Genomic DNA, 19,507 nt, shown 5'->3' on the forward strand with positions numbered 1-19,507 from the left:
ACAGAGGTCAAACGTTTCCTGTAGTTTTTCACCAGGTTTGCACACACTGCAGGTGGGATTTTGGCACACTCCTCCACACAGATCTTCTCTAGATCAGTCAGGTTTGTGGCCTGTCGCTGAGAAACACAGAGTTTAAGCTCCCTCCAAAGATTCTCTATTGGGTTTAGGTCTGGAGACTGGCTAGGCCATGCCAGAACCTTGATATGCTTCTTACAGAGCCACTCCTTGGTTATCCTGGCTGTGTGCTTCGGGTCAATGTCATGTTGGAAGATCCAGCCTCAACCCATCTTCAATGCTCTAACTGAGGAAAGGAGGATGTTCCCCAAAATCTCGCAATACATGGCCCCGGTTATCCTCTCCTTAATACAGTGCAGTTGCCCTGTCCCATGTGCAGAAAAACACCCCCAAAGCATGATGCTACCACCCCCATGCTTCACAGTAGGGATGGTGTTCTTGGGATGGTACTCATCATTCTTCTTCCTCCAAACACGTTTAGTGGAATTATGACCCAAAAGTTCTATTTTGGTCTCATCTGACCACAAGACTTTCTCCCATGGCTCCTCTGGATCATCCAAATAGTCATTGGCAAACTTAAGACGTGCCTGGACATGTGCTGGTTTAAGCAGGAGAACCTTCTGTGCCATGCATGATTTCAAACCATGTCGTCTTAGTGTATTACCAACAGTAACCTTGGAAACGGTGGTCCCAGCTCTTTTCAGGTCATTGACCAGCTGCTCCTGTGTAGTTCTGGGCTGATTTCTCACCTTCCTTAGGATCATTGAGACCCCACGAGGTGAGATCTTGCATGGAGCCCCAGTCCAAGGGAGATTGACAGTCATGTTTAGCTTCTTTCATTTTCTAATGATTGCTCCAACAGTGGACCTTTTTTTCACCAAGTTGCTTGGCAATTTCCCCGTAGCCCTTTCCAGCCTTGTGGAGGTGTACAATTTTGTCTCTAGTGTCTTTGGACAGCTCTTTGGTCTTGGCCATGTTATTAGTTGGATTCTTTTACTGATAGTATGGGGTGACAGGTGTCTTTATGCAGCTAACGAGCTCAAACAGGTGCATCTAATTTAGGATAATAAATGTAGTGGAGGTGGACATTTTTAAGGCAGACTAATAGGTCTTTGAGGGTCAGAATTCTAGCTGATAGACAGGTGTTCAAATACTTATTTGCAGCTGTATCATACAATAGTTTAAAAAAAATCATACATATATATACACATACACACATATATATATATATATATATATATATATATATATACACACATACATACATAAATATACACATACATACACACACACATATATATATATATATACATACACACATACATACATAAATATACACATACATACACACACACATATACATATACATATATATATATATATATATATATATATATATATATATATATATATATATATAAATATTCAACATTTCATTCTGTTTATATTTTAATTTTATATTTTTCCTAATTTTCTTTTGCAATTGGGTGTGCTATTTCATTTTAAAATGCATAATTTAATTTATTGCTGTGAAATTAGGTGGCAGCATTATGCTAAAATACTTCTATTGCTTCATTATATCAAGAATTATTTTTAATATATTTGTCTAGAGCCGCTATGTGACAATTTCCCTCGTTTAAAACACTATAAAAATTAAATTGAGTTTGATTCAACTGATTTAACTTTTCATGACACAATGAATCAGAGGAATCTAATTTCACAAATATTCCACTGCTTAGTTAGTTATAAATCTGTCATTATGTGACTTGAGTGGCAATGTAGCAGAGGCGGTCATCTATCATTACACCAGAAAGGAAAAAAAATAAGCATATCAAGTTTTTTTTTATAGTTTAAAAAAAAAAAAAAAAACCTCTTACAAATCTTTCTGCACTTCAGGGTCATCAAAGCGTCTCCCAATCAGGCGCTTGGTAGCGTAGAATGTGTTGTTTGGATTTGTGACAGCTTGCCGTTTGGCAGGCATACCCACCAGTCTCTCCCCATCAGCTGTAAAAGCTACAACGGATGGAGTTGTCCTTGCACCTTCTGCATTTTCAAGCACCTGTTAGCAAATAAAAAAATTGTTCTGTGTTAAGCACCAATGATCAGCTTTATTTGCATTTAAAAAATTACTTGCATCTCTCATATCATCTATTTTATATATTATATAAACCAGTCACTCTACCCATAAAACGCTAATAGATCATAAGCTAATCTCATTAAAAATGTCTTTTAGTCATATTTTGCCTTAGCAAATCTCCAACAGTCTTATATATTATAACTTTTAAAAGGCCAAAAGATCCCATCAATGCCGTTAACTATCAATTGTTTAAACAATTAAAAGTCAAGAGGCTTTCATTGTCATTTCTACTATACACAGAGGTACACAGTAAAAGCAAGACAACGTTCCTCCAGAACCCTGGTGCTACACGAAACAACAAAGCTACAACACACAACATAAAGCTAAATAAAGTGCATCAAGTGCAACCTAGTGATGACAAGCATTCAGCCACATCAAATAGTGTTTAACAACCTGTATTTAACCATTAGTTTTTATCGTATGATTTTTGCTCAATTTTAGTACAATATTTTAGTCAGTACTCGAGTACTCAATACTTGAGTTGGTATGGATATAGTTTTACATTTTATCAAAATCAATACTGCTTATCGATACTTTCTCTCTCTCTCTCTCTCTCTCGTTAAACATGGTCATGAGGTTCCAGTTGTTGGTAAAATATATTTTATTACTGCTTAAATCCCCCCCCCAATTCTTATAATTGAAAAATCAACAATCACAGATACAAAAATTTAAACAAATTCTAAATTTTTCCCTTTTAAACAACAAAGAGCAAACAACCCCACCACCCAAAACACAAACAACCCCCCAGACAACTGCTTAAATCTTTAGTACTGCAGTTTACAAATGCCTTAAAGCAAACCAAAAGACAGATAATGCACATTATTTAAATAAAAGGCCATTTAAAATGAGAGAGATTTCCTCAGCATAGCACAACACCATAATTAAACAGCATGTGCAGACGAGCACAACAGAATGTAATACAGAATTCTGCATTTTTAAAACCTTCTAATGCTAATGAACCAGCGGAGAGGATTCACTGCAGTTAAACGACATTTAAATCTTTTAAAAACAACATTTAAAAACTACCTCTTGGTATGTTGTTAAAGTTAAAAGGTACCTTAGAAGAATGAAGTTATGCTTTTTGTATTCCTGTTGTATATAAGTATTTATACACAGTTACAAGAGGAAATCTCAGAGAGCTATATATTATGGCTGCAACAACTAATAGATTAAATCGATAATAATCGATAATTAAAGTCAACCCAGCCACTCTTGGTGCCGGTCCCAAGCCCGGATAAATGGGGAGGGATGCATTAGGAAGGGCATCCAGTGTAAAACGTGACAAATCAAATTTGCGAAACACAAACTAGCATTTTATACCAGATTGTACGAGGCCCACGGTTACCAACAACCGCCACAAGGAACAGGAGAAAATTGGGCTACTGTTGGACAAAGGAGGAGAAGGAAAGACGGAAGACGTCTACAGAGACAGTAGGGAAATGAGAAGTGTAGGACAGTGGAGTTTAGGGTTGATACTTTAAATGTTGGTTCTATGGTTGGTAAAAGGGAGGGAGGTAGCTGCTATGGTGGAGCAGAGAAAAGTACACGTGTGTTCATGAGACCAAGTGGAAAGAGAGTAATGCCAGAAACATTGGAGGTGGGTTTAAAGTGTTCTACCATGGTGTGGATGTAAAGATAAATGGTTTAGGAGTAATTCTGAAGGAAGAGTACAGTAAGAGTGTAGTGGAGGTGAAAAAGTTTCTAGATAGAGTGAAGAACGTGAAGCTGGAAGTTGAAGGGGTGATGATTAAAGTCCACAAGTGGGTAGGAGATGGAGGAGAAAGAAAACATCTGCATCGAGTTAGATGAAGTGGTAGAAGATGTATCTAGGAAAGAAAGATTAGTGATTGGGGCAGACTTTAATGGGCATGTTGGTGAAAGTAACTGAGGTGATGAGGAGGTGATTAGTAGGTATGGCCTAAAGGAGAGAAATGTGGAAGGGAAGATGGTAGTTGATTTTGCAAAAAAATATGGAAATGGCAGTTATGAATACTTATTGTAAGATGGAGAAGTATAAAATGACGTATAAGGAAGGAAGGATTTGTACCGATTGGCCAGGCAGAGGGACTCAACCTGGGTAGGGTGTGCAAGTTAGAGCAATCAAGTGTGCAAATTGAAAGGAGGAAGTGAGAGCAGCGTTTAAGATTATAAAGAGAGAAAAGTCAGTTGGCAAAGATGTCATACCGGTAGAAGCATGGAGATGTTTAGGAGACATGGCAGTGGAGTTTTTAACAAGGTTGTTCAACAGAATTTTTGGAAGTTTAGCGGATGCCAGATGAATGGAGAAGGATGTGCTGGTACCAATCTTTAAGAATAAGGGAGCTGTGCAGACCTGCAGTAACTACAAGAGAACAAAGTGAATCAGTCACACCTTGAAGTTATGGGAAAGAGTAGTGGAAGCCAGGCTAAGAAGAGGTGTCCATCTGTGAGCAACAGTATGGTTTCATGCAGAGTAAGAGCATCACAGGTACATTATTTGCACACGCTTATCTTCACTTCTAAGACACTCTGCCTCATTAAGATGCTGCCCCCCCCCTCAAATCATGTTACTGACCTGTTGACAATTTACCTAATTAGTAACAATGTTCCTTCAGCTCCTCTCTCTCTTTTTTAGTAATACTTACTTTTCCAGGAATTGTTTGTCCCCATCCGTGTTATAGCAATTAAATTTTAAATTACTTTATATCATACATAAGTTAGTGTTGGATAAGCAGTTAAAGCATGGTATGCACCAAACTGAAAGTCGGCAATATCAGTTTTTGGTTTTTGAGCGTCGACCAGGTTTTGGTTTATGGTGTGTACCGCACCGTTTGCTCTAATCGGATGCAGTCAGCTGTTTTTTCAGCCAATTCTGCATGACAAATTGGATGCGTAGTGTGTAGGTAACAAAAATAACTCCTGTTGACTATTTAACTTAATAAAAAAACTAAATTGACAAAAGCAAAAAAATGATGGAGTAAAGAGGGAACTCAGACACTTGTCATTCTTAGTAGACATGACTGAAGAGAGTTACACAAATCCGTTTATTGTATAGACTAATGCCGCTTGCTGTTATGGGAGACCAAGCAAGTGCAGAACATAGAGGCACTGTTTGGTGCATCTGATGCACCTGCCTAATCATCTGCCTAAATTGCAGAACAATCGGCCAATGGTGATAAATTTTGGCCCAAGGTTTGGCCCAAGTCTATTTTACTAAACACAGAGCACTGTGTTTCCCATGGACCATTATTACTGGCACACCACCCAGTAAACTCTGGAATAAAGACCTGTTTTGTTGGCTATGAAAGATATCCTCTGTCACACTCAAGTATTTTTTGGAACTGTTGTAGTACTGTGGTTTTTTTATTTATTTTATTTTTTTAAATAATAATCCTTATGTGAGATCTGGCTTCCAGGTCCTTACACTTCCAGTTTTGCTAACATGGCCAAAAGAGAATCCACCTTGTCCTGTAATATGGTGATATCAACAGAACAGGTGGAAAATTACTGCTCCTTCATACTAGCTGAATCACTCTACTAATCTACTAATCACTCTACTAATCACACTACTAATCTACCATTATCTGAATACTCACCTATTACCAGTCAAGGTTAAATAAAGAAATTAATAAATTAAAAAAAACACTGAAAACTAATTTTAAAAAGTATGCACTTTGTGTTAGGTAAAAGGTATTAAAAATAAATAAATAAATAAATAAATAAATAAATAAATAAAAACAGACTTTCAGAATTTTGTGATTGCTGGTCACCAATCTATCTAATTAGTAAACAACTTACATTCATCTCATTCATACAACAGAGCAGCTATGGGGCTCAAGGGCCCAGGAGTGGCAGCTTGATGTGGCTCAGATTTGACCCCATGAAATTCAGAGCCAAAGTCCAAGGCTTAACCCACTAAGCTACCACCTCACTTGATGTAAGCCAGTCCTGATTTTGTACTGTGATGCTTCTGTCAAATAAAAATAAATAAATAAATAGATAAGCTAATTCCAACTCCAACTGGTATCAAACTAAACCTCCAATCAAACGGAGAGAACTTTAACAATTAGTTGACAGAACATCGAACAAGATGAAGCCGAGGTGCTGGTGTTCACACACCAACAGCTTCAAACTTCAAGCAGACATGTTTATCCATAAATAAAAATACATTAAAAAAAAAAAGGAGTTGGAATTAGGCAAACATTTGAAAAATTATATTTTATTTACACAATACTGTACTTAATATTTTACCGTATTTTTCGGTCTATAAGCCGCTACTTTTTTCCCACGTTTTGAACCCTGCTGCTTAAACAATGAAGCAGCTTATTTATTAATTTTTCCTGGGTTTTTCCTGGTTTCACAAACTTCAAGCCAAAAAACTGAGCCACATAATAGACCAATGACATTTCCGAACAGAAACGGAAAAAGAAAAGAAAAGAAAAAAACAAAAAAAAACAAAAAAAAAACACACACCTCACCTGTGTTCTGAGCTGCACGGCATCGGGAGAAAAAAGTTTTTTTTTTTAAACGCACGACAATGCCAAAAGATAAAACTCCCGAGAGAAATAGTTGTGAAAGGAAGGAGGAAGACCGTGAACAATGACTTTCTTGGTCGGCTACAGCTACAAGCCGTTGTAACGCGTTAAGTCTGGGTTAAGGGATAGCTCGCTCCAAAACTCATGCTTTTAATTTTTCTTGGCAACAGTGTTACGGGTTTGTCAAAGAAACTTAGAAATGAGCATCAGAAAATAATAAGGACATATTCCTCGGTCTTGCACACATGCAGTAATAGCGGGAAAATGCGGTGGCAGCCTATTCCAAAAATACCGCTCTGCTCTTAAAGGAGCCACAACATATTTCACTCTTTACACCATGTAACAGACACTGTCTTTCATTAAAGCCTGTGTAAAGTTCATTAGTTTTAATGTAGATGCAGTGCGGCTTATACCCAGGTGCGGCTTATTTATGTTCAAAATAAAAATCTTTGTCAAATTCAGTGGGTGCGGCTTATATATATGTGTGCTTTATAGTCCAGAAATTAAAATAGTTTATTTTATAATTAAATACTTTAAAGTAATAAAATACTTTATAATAATATATTTAACAAATTTTATTATTTCTACATTAAACTCCATAAAAACTATTCTCTAAAAGTTTTTTGGTCTATCGTTCTATCTGTAATAGACTAATAATGTTAACTAATCTAGAAGTGCTCTGCATCAATTGTAAGCCTTTCTACTCGCCGCAGGAATTTTCCTCTTTCATTCTGGTCAGTGTGGACATTCCTCCACAAGCGTGTGTGAACGCACTGCTGCAACGGCTGGCCGATCGGATCACAGACACTGAGCAACAACATCCAAACTCCGCTGTAATCATTCTCCGAGAATTTAAATAAGCAAACCGCACATGGGAACTCCCAAAATTCAAACAGCATATTACATGCCCCACCAAAGACAAAAACATTTTAGACCACTGCTACACCACAATAAAGGATGCATATCACTCCATCTGCAGAGCTGCTTAAGGACTCTCTGACCACTGACTGGTTCATCTTCTCCCTATACAAGCAAAAACTTGAATCTGCTAAGCCTGTAGTAAGGACTGTAAAAAGATGGACCAATGAAACAGAGCAGGCATTACAAGCCTGTGTTCACTGCACTGATTGAAGTGTTTTTGAAGCTGCTGCCTCTGATCTGGATGAGCTCACAGACTAACATCTTATATCAGTTTCTGTGAGGATATATGTATTCCTACCAGGACTCATTTGACATACATCAATGATAAGTCATGGTTCACAGCAAGACTCCGACTGCTTCATCAGACCAAAGAGGATGCCTACAGGAATGGGGACCGAATCTTGTACAAACCCTGCTTCAGTGTGGAAAGGCCTAAGGGACATCACAAGCTACAAGACACCATCCCCCAGTTCTGTAGAGAATAAACAAACGGTTTATGACCTGAATGATGTTTTACTGTAGATTTAAAACTCCCGGTCTCACACCTCACACCCTTCCTGACCATCTCACCACTCGAAAATCAAAACCTCCAGCAAACCCCCCTCTACCCCCTCCTGTACTTCAGATCAATGAAGATGTGAGTCAGGTCCTCAGGAAATAAGGTAAGAACGCACCAGGACCAGACAGAGTTTTACCAGCCTGTCTAAGAACCTGTGCTCACCAGCTGGTGTCCATCTTTTTACAGATCACTAAAACTGAAGTGCCTTCCTGCTTTAAACGTTCCACCATCATCCCCGTCCCAAACAAAACAAAAATTACCGAACTTAATGACTACAGATCTATTGCCCCGAACATCATGTGGCCATGAAGTAATTTGAGAAACTGATGTCAGCTTATTTGAAGGACATCACTGGACCCTTACTGGCCTCCTGCAGTTTGCTTACCGAGCAAACAGGTGTGTGGATGATGTGGTAAACATAGGACTGCACATCATCCTGCAACATCTGGACAAACCGGGAGGTTTATGAGGATCCTGTTCGTGGACTTTAGTTTGGCCTTCAACACAATCATCCCAACACTGGTCCAGACCAAACTAACCCAGCTTTCCGTTCCTAGATCTACCGGTCAGTGGATTGCCAGCTTTCTGACAGATAGGCAACAGCTAGCGAGACTGGGGAAATTCATGTCAAACAGCCAAACTACCAGCACTGGTGCCCCCCAGGGATGTGTTCCACTGCTCTTCTCCCTGTACACCAACGAGTGCATCTCTATAGACCCCTCTGTCAAGCTCCTGAAGTTTGCAGACGACACTACAGTCATCGGCCTCATTAACGATGAATCTGCATTTAGCAGTGAGGTTCAACAGCTGGCTGTCTGGTGCAGTCATAACAACCTGGAGCTCAACATGCTCAAAACAGTGGCGATGTTCGTGAATTTCAAGAGAAACCCCCTGCACTCTGCCCACTCACCATCATGAACAGCACTGTGGCAGCAGTGGAGTCATTCAGGTTCCTTGGAACCACCATCTCTCAGAGCCTGAAGTGGGACAATCAATATTCAACATGGGACAATCACATCGACTTTATTGTTAAAAAGGCCCAACAGAGGATGTACTTCCTTCGTCAACTGAGGAACTTCAACTTGCCACAGGAGCTGCTCAAACAGTTCTATTCAGCCATCTTAGAGTCTGTCCTGTGCACTTCAATAACTTTCTGGTTTGGATCAGCTACACAGACATCAGTAGACTACAGAAGACAGTTCAAACATTTTAAAGGATTATTGACGCTCCCCTGCCCACACTTCAAAAACTGTACACATCCAGAGTGAGAACCACTTTTACTAATCTAAATCTGTATTTTTTTGTGCAATCTAATTTCTTTATTAAAAAATAAATAGATAAAAAATAAACTGGAACTGCAACTGGATGCTTCTGTCACCAAAACAAATTCCTTGTAAGTGCAAACATACTTGGCAATAAAGCTCTTTCTGATACTGATTCTAAATGGGTTTAGTATTTTTTTCTTGAAATTCTTGCATGCAATTTTAGCAATAATATATTTTTTTCTTGAAAGAAAACAAAATTACTTGCTCATTTTAAAAAACCTGTCCAATGTTTTCTTGTATATTTAGTATTGCTCTTTAATGAAGAAAAAGTACTTCCTATCCAATTACTTGATTACCGTAATTTCCGGACTATTAAGCGCACCCAAATATAAGCCGCACCCACTGAATTTTACAAAGATTTTTATTTTGAACATAAACGCTGCACCAGTCTATAAGCCGCAGTTGCCTACATTGCAACTAATTAACTTTACACAGGCTTTAATGAAAGACCTTTTACACGGCTTGCATCTAAACAGCAGCCTACCAAGAAAGTCATTGTTCACTTTCTTTCTCCTTCCTTTCACAACAATTTCTCTTGAGAGTTTATTTTTTGGCATCGTCGTGCGTTTGAAAATCACCATTGGTGGAAGCTTTTCTCCCGATGCCGCGCAGCTCAGAACACAGGTGAAGTGCGTTTTTTCATGCCCGGTTATTTTCAGCGTGACTTCGCCTTTCCTGTTGACAGTGCGAGTGTGAGGCAGGTCAAGCGTCAGAGGAACCTCATCCATATTTATGATGTGGTGCGGGCCGATTCAGTGGGATCGCACCCGATTTGATATAAAGAATTTCATTGGTTCACCTGAACCCGTTCGGCAATTTCATTGGTCTAATGTTATGGGGCTCAGCAATTGAACCTATAAAAAAAGAAAGTAAAAAAAAGAAAAGAAAAAAAAGAAATACATTTAAAAAATAATTACAATTGACAGTCTTGAAAGACACGAAGATATATAAAGGAGAGATAAGAAAATACACTCAAAACATTTTCACCCACAGGAAATTGTTCACCAACTGCTGAAAGAAATGGAGAGGGATATGAAATCTGACCATATTGCAGCCTTTAAAACGGAAGCCTTCCGATTTTGTCGATGTAAGAGAGAGCAGCGGAGACGAGGACCTCCCAACCACACTTCTTTTAAACCTATTAAAGCATCTTCTCTATGTCTAATTACTTTACAACATAAAATATAGGATCTACACTTAATTAAACTTTCTTTCGGCTTCTCCCAATAGGGGTCGCCACAGCGGATCATCCGCATGTTCAATTTGGTTTTTACGCTGGATGCCCTTCCTAACGCAACCCTCCCCATTTATCCGGGCTTGGGACCGGCACTAAGAGTGCACTGGCTTGTGCAACCCTAATGGCTGGGTTCGGTTCCCTGACCGGGGATCGAACCCGGGTTGCAGCATTGAGAGCACCGCATCCTAACGACTAGACTACCAGGGAACCAAGGATCTACACTTAATTGAGAAAGAGAAATGAGCAACTTGAAGCAGAAGCAGAGTACTGCACCATAGCAGGTAAGCTAGCAATCATGGCATCTAATGATACTGCTAACAGCAAGGACACACCTGTAAAAGACAACACTGACAATTTGTCGATGGGTCAGCTAGTCTCCAAACTGGCAAAACAACGGGCCAAGAGAACATGGCAAGCTTAATTCAAGATTCAATCAAGCCGTTGCAAGCCTCTCGACACGTTAGGGAGACAGTATGCTCGTTTCAATGCCGACTTACATCTACTGAAGTATTAGTTGGTGAAATCTTTGAAAGGCTTGTCGCAGTGGGAGCGAAGATTAAAGCCTTGAAAACACAATCTCTTCTTGACCAAATTAATGATCTTGAGAACAGGTCCTCGAAGGGCTAACCTGTGTATTATTAACATTCAGGAAGGCAATGAAGATGGAAAAGACCCTAACAGATTCGTATGTTTGACAGTCCTCCTGAACTCTTGAAACTTTCCCTCCATCATCCCTGTATCCTGCCTGTCTCCGAGTGAATTTCGTGGAAAAAACCCACACCTTTGCTTCATCAACGGCTGCTGAGGCTTTTCGCAGAAATCGCGTTCATGCACAAGATTAAAAACTGGCTTTGGCCGTAATAGGCTGCACTGTCTGCGAAGGTAAATAACATTGGCAAAACACTCAGGAACGTGATAGTTTAAAACGCCAAGAAAAAACAGAATTTTTGCTTTTGTTTAATGCCTTGTAGTTTATTTCACAATTCATTATAATGATGCTATGCTGTACTTCATATATATATATATATATATATAAAAATGTATTTATTTATTTATTTATTAGGGATGCACCGAATATGGAATCAGATCATGCTCCTGTGCATTTATACAGTACAGACCAAAAATTTGGACACACCTTCTCCTTCAAAGAGTTTTCTTTATTTTCATGACTATGAAAACTGTAGAGTCACACTGAAGGCATCAAGGGCTATTTGACCAAGAAGGAGAGTGATGGGGTGCTGCGCCAGATGACCTGGCCTCCACAGTCACCGGACCTGAACCCAATCGAGATGGTTTAGGGGCGAGCTGGCCCGCAGAGTGAATGCAAAAGGGCCAACAAGTGCCAAGCATCCCTCGGGGAACTCCTTCAAGACTGTTGGAAGACCATTTCAGGTGACTACCTCTTGAAGCTCACCAAGAGAATGCCAAGAGTGTGCAAAGCAGTAATCAAAGCAAAAGGTGGCTACTTTGAAGAACCTAGAATGACATTTTTCAGTTGTTTCACACTTTTTTGTTATGTATATAATTCCATATATAATTCCACGTGTTGATTCATAGTTGTGATGCCTTCAGTGTGAATCTACAATTTTCATAGTCATGAAAATAAAGAAAACTCTTTGAATGAGAAGGTGTGTCCAAACTTTTGGTCTGTACTGTATCTTATTTGAACTCTGATGTACAATGAACTACCTCTGTGGAGACTGAATACCTCCTTGTTATCAGATCCTGCCTTTTGGACATTCAAGACTACAGCCATAGATAACTTCTTACTACATAACAGATCAGAATATTAGAATACTTTATAGTTTATAAAGATCAGAATACTTTATATTTATTTATTTTATACCACATCATTCTGCACACGGACACTTTATGGTCACTCTATACCGCACACAGACACTTTACACCACACCATACTGCACACGGACACTTTATGGACAACCCACCACTAAAATTGTCTATTGTTTACACTTTGGTACACATTGTTTACTGTTTCACTGTCTACTGCTATAAGGATTTTCTTTGTATATAAAATTTTTTCTCTTTGTTTACATACCTATCTTTATATATCCTGTATACCTTATATTTTATTTTATATAGTTTTTATACTTATTTATCTGCTTTTTTTTTTTCTTTCTCCCAACCCTATTCCCCTCTTGCCGGACCGTCGTATAAAGCATTTCACTGCATGTTGTACCCTGTATGTATGTGTATGTGATGAATAAAATTTGATTTGATTTGATTTGAGAATCTATACCATCATCTACATTGTGGGAAACACAGTGGTTATCAGGGGAGAAATAATATCATATACTTCAACTCTTTATAAAAAACGTAAACAAAAATTTGATCATTTAATTGATTCTATTAGAAGATTAGATTGCCTCTATTCCATGTCCCCCTCACCAGAACTTTATAGGGAAAGGTTGAACCTTCAAATTCAGTATTACCTGTTATTAACAAATAAAACTAAATGGTGCTTATTACATGCTAAAGGATATATACATGAACATGGAGAAAAAGCAGGTTGACTATTAGCCTACCAATTAAAATCTAAATCTGCCTCTCAAATTATACCTCAAATTCAACAGCGATAATGATTTAATCATTAATCCCATTGATTTTTATATTAATCCCATTTTAGATTTCTATACTTCTGAAATTTAGACAGTCCGATCTCATCTTTTATATGGGGTGGAAAAACACCTACGATTCGGAAGGAATTTCTCCAAAGACAAAAAATTTAAAGTGGATTAGGCAATACCTAATTTTAGATAATATTACTGGGCTGCAAATATTTCAAAAGTACTTTATTGGCTTCAGAACCCCAATGATGTGTGGGTTGCATTTCAGAAGCATATTCTTGTACTTCATCCCTCCCTGCCTTAGCTTTATCAAAATGCCACTTTGTATTTCATTATATACGCAATGCCCAGTTGTAGCAATTACCCCCGAGATCTGTTCTCCATAGCCAGCCCTATATGCAAGAACCACCTATTCCTTCCAGTTCAATTGGAGTCAGTTTTCAATCAGTGGCAACAATCAGGTCTTGTCAAATTTAGTGATTTTTTTTATAGATAATGTTTTTGCCTCAATCTCAATTTTCTCTTCAAAATACAATCTGCCAAGATCACTTGTTTAGATAATTTCAAGTCATCTAATCCAAAACCACTGCCCCATATATCCCACCATTCCCCCTAGTGCAGGAATGGATGCAGTTTTAAGTATTTCCATACATTTGAAGGGAGTAATTTCTAATGTGTATAAAACTGATCTGGCTCATATGTTTTGGGCTTGCTTATTACTGGACAGCTATATTATTATATATATATATATATATACATATACACACACACACACACACACACACACACACACACACACACACACACACACACACACAGTGGAACCCGCTTATCTCGACCTCGGTTAACTCGACAACCCTATTAAGTCGACATTTTTGAAGTGGAACCGCCAAATTCTCGCTTTGTCTTTTTATCGGTTATGTCGACTTTTTTATGTCGCCGAACCCTGATATCTCGAGCACAAGGGGGGAAAAATTTGCCATTTAACGTCGGTTATCTCGGTCATAAACATGTACTGTATGTATTTTTATAGCATGCCTTCATCAAACAAATCGCGGCAACGCTGTTGTGTAAAAAAACCCTCCAAAAACACGTGCATGCACAGTCTCATTTATTAACGCACATCATGTACATAAAGAAATTTCAAGCACGTTAATATACTGCCGCCATATTGATTTTCGTTTATCTCGATCATCGGTTATCTCGATGCTTTTTGGCGACCCCCTAGAACACTTCCCCCAAACTGAATTTAATAGTGTAATTGGAAGGCATGTGCACATTGTAACAGGTAACAATGGGCTAACAATGTTGCTGGTTATCTCCTCGTTGTTTGTAATGACAAGTTTGAGATTCTGTGTGTTAATTCCTGTTTGTTTTAAAAAAAATTAAACACCAAGTCTCTGTGTATGTAATGCTTCACTGTTCTTTCTTCAATAAAAAAAAAAAAAAAAAAAAAAAAGGAAAGCCAGGAGACAAACCTTGTGCCACTAAGCTACATATGGTGGAGAATTTAAGAAGTCAAGGACCAAATAATATTCAATTACAATGGATCCAAACTGTTCCAATGCGATCATTTTTAACAATGTCCCCCAAAAAAAAAAAAAAAAAAAAACAACTGAAACAATGGGGACAGCAAGATTAGAAGTGTAAATGTACAGGTATACCAAACCATTTCAGTACAGGCGGACCAAAAGTTTGTGTAGTTTCCGTTTTGCACTCTGAGCGCAGCTTCAAAAATAAATAAAACATAAAAAAAGTGTGTTGTTACAGTATGCTGAAATAAGTAGAACATATCTTTATAAAATTACATATTAAATGTAAAACACAAACACTTAGACACATCTGTATTAACCAAATGGGGTTTAACAAATGTAAACTTTCATTTTTCATTTGTAACAATTTAATCAATTACCCAATTTAATCGAAACAATCAAATTTAACTGTACCAAAATTGAATTTAGTCTACTGTTAAATACAAAATATTGCCTCAATATGATTACATAGAAAAATAATTATTATAACATTATGATAATTATAAACAATACATAAAGCAATACATCCAGATTACATTATATGCACGATCGCTTTTTACATTTTGTCTCAGCCAGCTCGGTAACATCAGGTGCAGGGCTAGAAGCCATGTTTACTGTCTGTCAACAAGAGCTTCCCTGGATTATTTTGCATGACAGTAATCTTATCACAAGGAAGTCAGCAGTCACACCTAACTAACTAAGAAGCAGCGCTCTAAATAATATTTTAATTTACATCAATAGCTTTGTGAATATTTTCATGCTAATCACAAATAGCAAAATCCGGCTATTTCTCTGTTTCTGACAGTTTAAACCTTTCTTGACATTTTATGTTTTCATGTAATTCAAATAATTTACATATATTGTTTACATCATAAATAGACTATGAATGCTTATAAATAATTTATAGGCCTCTAGTACGGTTCAAGTGCCAAAAGAGATCAGCTAGTTTTGCAGTAGAGTAAAACTGGCCAAGATAATAAGATAATATAATAAGATTATAAGATGTGGAAATTAAACATTTAAAGCATCTGTAAGGAAATACGTAACATTTTAAAAAATTTTAAACTTTCTTCTAGATTTCATTACACATTGTAATAATGTGCTTAATATACATAAAACTATTACTGTCACAAAAGCTGGAATATAAAAGACACCCCAAAATTGTTCAATTTTACCATATTGAATGCTTGGTTGATTTTAAAATAAAATACATTTTTTTTAAAAACTAAGTAAAAGGCATTATGCTTGCTATAATTACATAAAGAAGAAATTGATTTAGTTTCAACAAACCCTTGAACAGGAAAAAATGCTAGTGATAGTCAATAGACATTGCAGCTTTGTACACAGGTGCTCTGTCTAAATCAGAGGTATTCAAAGTTTAGAGAGCATTCCCCTAGTGGGGTACAATGGAATTGCAGTGCAGTAGTTTCATTGTGGTTATCATAAGCAATTGTGACTGAAACAATTGACAGAGACTAACACAAGAAAATATCACAGCTAAAAATAATTAGTCTACATTTATCATTTTAATTTACTCCCCTTCCCACCTATGCTGTACAATTCGTTAAATCAGTCCTTATCATAGAAAGGTCCTTCATACTAGTCACATGTAATTTACGGCACAGACAAATAATTTTTTTCACATATCCCAGAGATGTTAGTAAGTCACTGCCAAGAACATGTTAAAAAGGTCCAAACTATTTGTGTAATACATTGCAAATGACAATACAACCGTATTTGGGTAATAGAAGAAGCATCTGACCTTTGCTTGTTTTCCATCCATGACAGCAACACAAGAATTTGTAGTCCCCAGGTCAATTCCAATCACTGCTCCTTTGATTGCTTCTGAGCTGTAAGAGCCATTAAACAAAACAAGACTTACATGTGTATACAATGGTTGGACAGTAACAAAGTAAATGTAATTTGTTATTGTACTTAAGCAGTTTTTTCAGATATCTGTAGTTTACTCAAGTATTTCAGTTTGGAGAGACTTTTACTTTAACTTCAATACTTTTTAATGTCAAATGTGTTACTTTTTACTCAACCTCATTTTGCAAAATGAAAAGAAACGACTGATTTATGAGTGGAAAAAAAACGTAACTGGTCAAGCACACAGCAAGCCACCAATCATGGTAGTGGGCACTGTTTTAACCTTGTTTTGAATGGCACTTGGCAGTGGCGGATTTAGGAGACATGGTTGGTATCTAATTTGCACGAACATACAGTTCAGCAGCAAGGAGAACATTCTGAAAGAAATGAAAGAAACTACTGACCCTAACTTACCACAACACCTGTGGCCTTATTTGCCAGGTTTTTTTGTTTTTGTTTTTTTTGCTCATGACAATTTATTAGATATCAATCAGTGTTTGACTCATCAATATCATTCTATTAACAGATTGGTGTGCTAAAAGTAACAGTATTCACATAAACTGAGTTTATTAAGCAAATTGTCTTGCTAATGATAATAGGAACATTATAACCATTATAAATCAGTATTTGTATACTTAAATACATCTGAAGGCAAATACTTCATTTTTTTACATTTACTCAAGTGAAAGTTTAAATGGAGCACTTTTACATGTATCTATACTTTTACTCAATTACATGCTTAATGTACCTGGTCCACCACTGAGAGTGTGTGTGTGTGCATATATATATATATATATATATATATATATATATATATATAACATTTAAGAAAGTTGCACTTTACTCACGCATAATGACGTCTAGATGTAATCTGAATAGCATGTTCCGTCAACTGATTCAAGCAAGCCTGGAAAATGATTAGACACAATATAACGATAACATGCACAACAAGAAAGGCTAAAACCTACAGGCTGTAGCCGGGAATATACTCAGAATTAGGTCCTAAACCAGCTCAAGACACGAATATTGCAATCAGGGATTCCCTTCTGTGAATTTTATATAACAATAAAAAATAGCCATAGACTGAATAACACACTGGGAAGAAAAACAACAAAAAACATCTTCTGGCTTCTTGGTTTTTATCCAAAAAATTTAACAGTCAAAATTTAAAAGTCAGCACAAAACATAACCCTTTTAATGACCGGATAATATTCAGTACTGACAGCTTGATTCAAGCATGTAATTAAGCGCTTTTCTTGCGTCACGTCTCTTCTTGACGTTGAGAAAAAAAAGCCTCTACCTCCACTGAAAAACAATATAATTATATTTCTAGATATTTGGTGAAAATATTTTTTATGGAATCCTCAAATTTGTAATGTAGCGCTACATAAAAAAACCCCACCTTTTTCACTAAAGCTGGAACACCTCGAACGCAGCTTGGAGAAAGGGTTCGTGAAACAGTTTTTGCTAAATTCAACATATTCCTTAAATTTCAAACACCCGTATACTATAAACGATTAAGGAAAGAGCTAGAAATATTTTCCGTAAAACTGATTTTACGAAAGCTCACAATCACTAGCAATAAACTGCTTCCACCTTTCCGATACAATGCTTCTGGAACTATCTTTTACACCACATGGCTTGATGACACCGCTAGGCAACACCACTCGGACCCCCTTCACGGAGCAAAGGAAATTTGCCTGATTGAAAACGTTTTAACTCCGTTGAACAAAAACGTTTGTGTAGTTATATAAACAATAATATTATCATTATTATTATTATAGCAAACAAGATGTAGTTTGCGATCGATCCAGATTTTCGTCTCTTGCCAACGAAAAAGGCTTGACTAACTGAGAATATATGACAGTTGGTAAGGCACATTAACGGACCACAATGCAATAAGCACGTGAAGGTCGAAGTAGGACCCCGAAGAAGGTCAAACCAGACTTTATTCACTGTCACTCCTGACCATTAGCGCGCTTTCGACGCCATTTTTCACACGTACTTACATAGACACAAATATTTCCCTAGTCAGTCTATGGAATGTTGTGTTTCAGCATTGATCGAGTATTCTCATTGCATGGCGCACAAGCACCAGAACAGATCATTTTTTTTTAAATGAGCTAAATGAGTAATTGATAAAAGTCATTTTTAACTTATCATATATAACTTATAGCAGAGGTGACCAAAGTTTTCATCTGAAGGGCCATAAATCCAACTTGACTGACAGTAAATGTATTATATTATCTTTAATATTACCAACTCATCAGTTCATTTGTGATTTTATAATATCAAGTCTTATAGATTAACCCAGCCATTAGGGAGGCACAAGCCAGTGCACTCTTAGTGCCGGTCCCAAGCCTGGATAAATATGGAGGGTTGCATTAGGAAGGGCATCCAGTGTAAAACGTGCCAAATCAAATATGCAGAAAACAAATAAGAATTTCATACCAGATCAGTCGAGGCCCGGGGTAACAACAACCGCCACAGGTATCGTTAGCCGACAGGGTAAATTGGGCTTCTGTTGGCCGAAGGAGGAAAAGGAGAGGAGGAAGACATCTACAGAGACAGCAGGAAAAGGAGAAGTGTAGGAGAGTGGAGGTTCGGGTTGGTACTTTAAATGTTAGTAATATGACTGGTAAAGGGAGAGAGGTAGCTGATATGATGGAGAGGAGAGATAGATATGTTGTGTGTTCAGGAGACCAAGTGGAAAGGGAGTAAGGCCAGTAACATTGGAGGTGGGTTTAAACTGTTCTATTATGGTGTTGATGTAAAGAGAAATGGTGTAGAGGTGATTCTGAATGAAGAGTACA

The 19,507-nt window shown here is 37.4% G+C and overlaps 1 protein-coding gene across 1 annotated transcript in view; it reads right to left on the minus strand.

Moving 5' to 3' along the window:
- The window catches only part of LOC124386482 (stress-70 protein, mitochondrial), a 43,893-nt gene extending 25,545 nt beyond the window's left edge, over positions 1-18,348 (minus strand). The window contains exons 1-4 of the mRNA XM_046850346.1: positions 18,097-18,348; positions 17,543-17,601; positions 16,588-16,675; positions 1,893-2,074 (exon numbers count right to left, since the gene is read on the minus strand). Coding sequence (XP_046706302.1) covers positions 1,893-2,074; positions 16,588-16,675; positions 17,543-17,601; positions 18,097-18,174 — 407 coding nt within the window. The 5' untranslated portion in view covers positions 18,175-18,348. The remainder of the gene's footprint in view (positions 1-1,892; positions 2,075-16,587; positions 16,676-17,542; positions 17,602-18,096) is intronic.
- Positions 18,349-19,507: the final 1,159 nt, after the last annotated feature.

This window comes from Silurus meridionalis, chromosome 5 (genome assembly GCF_014805685.1).
Source record: "Silurus meridionalis isolate SWU-2019-XX chromosome 5, ASM1480568v1, whole genome shotgun sequence".
Classification (NCBI taxonomy): domain Eukaryota; kingdom Metazoa; phylum Chordata; class Actinopteri; order Siluriformes; family Siluridae; genus Silurus; species Silurus meridionalis.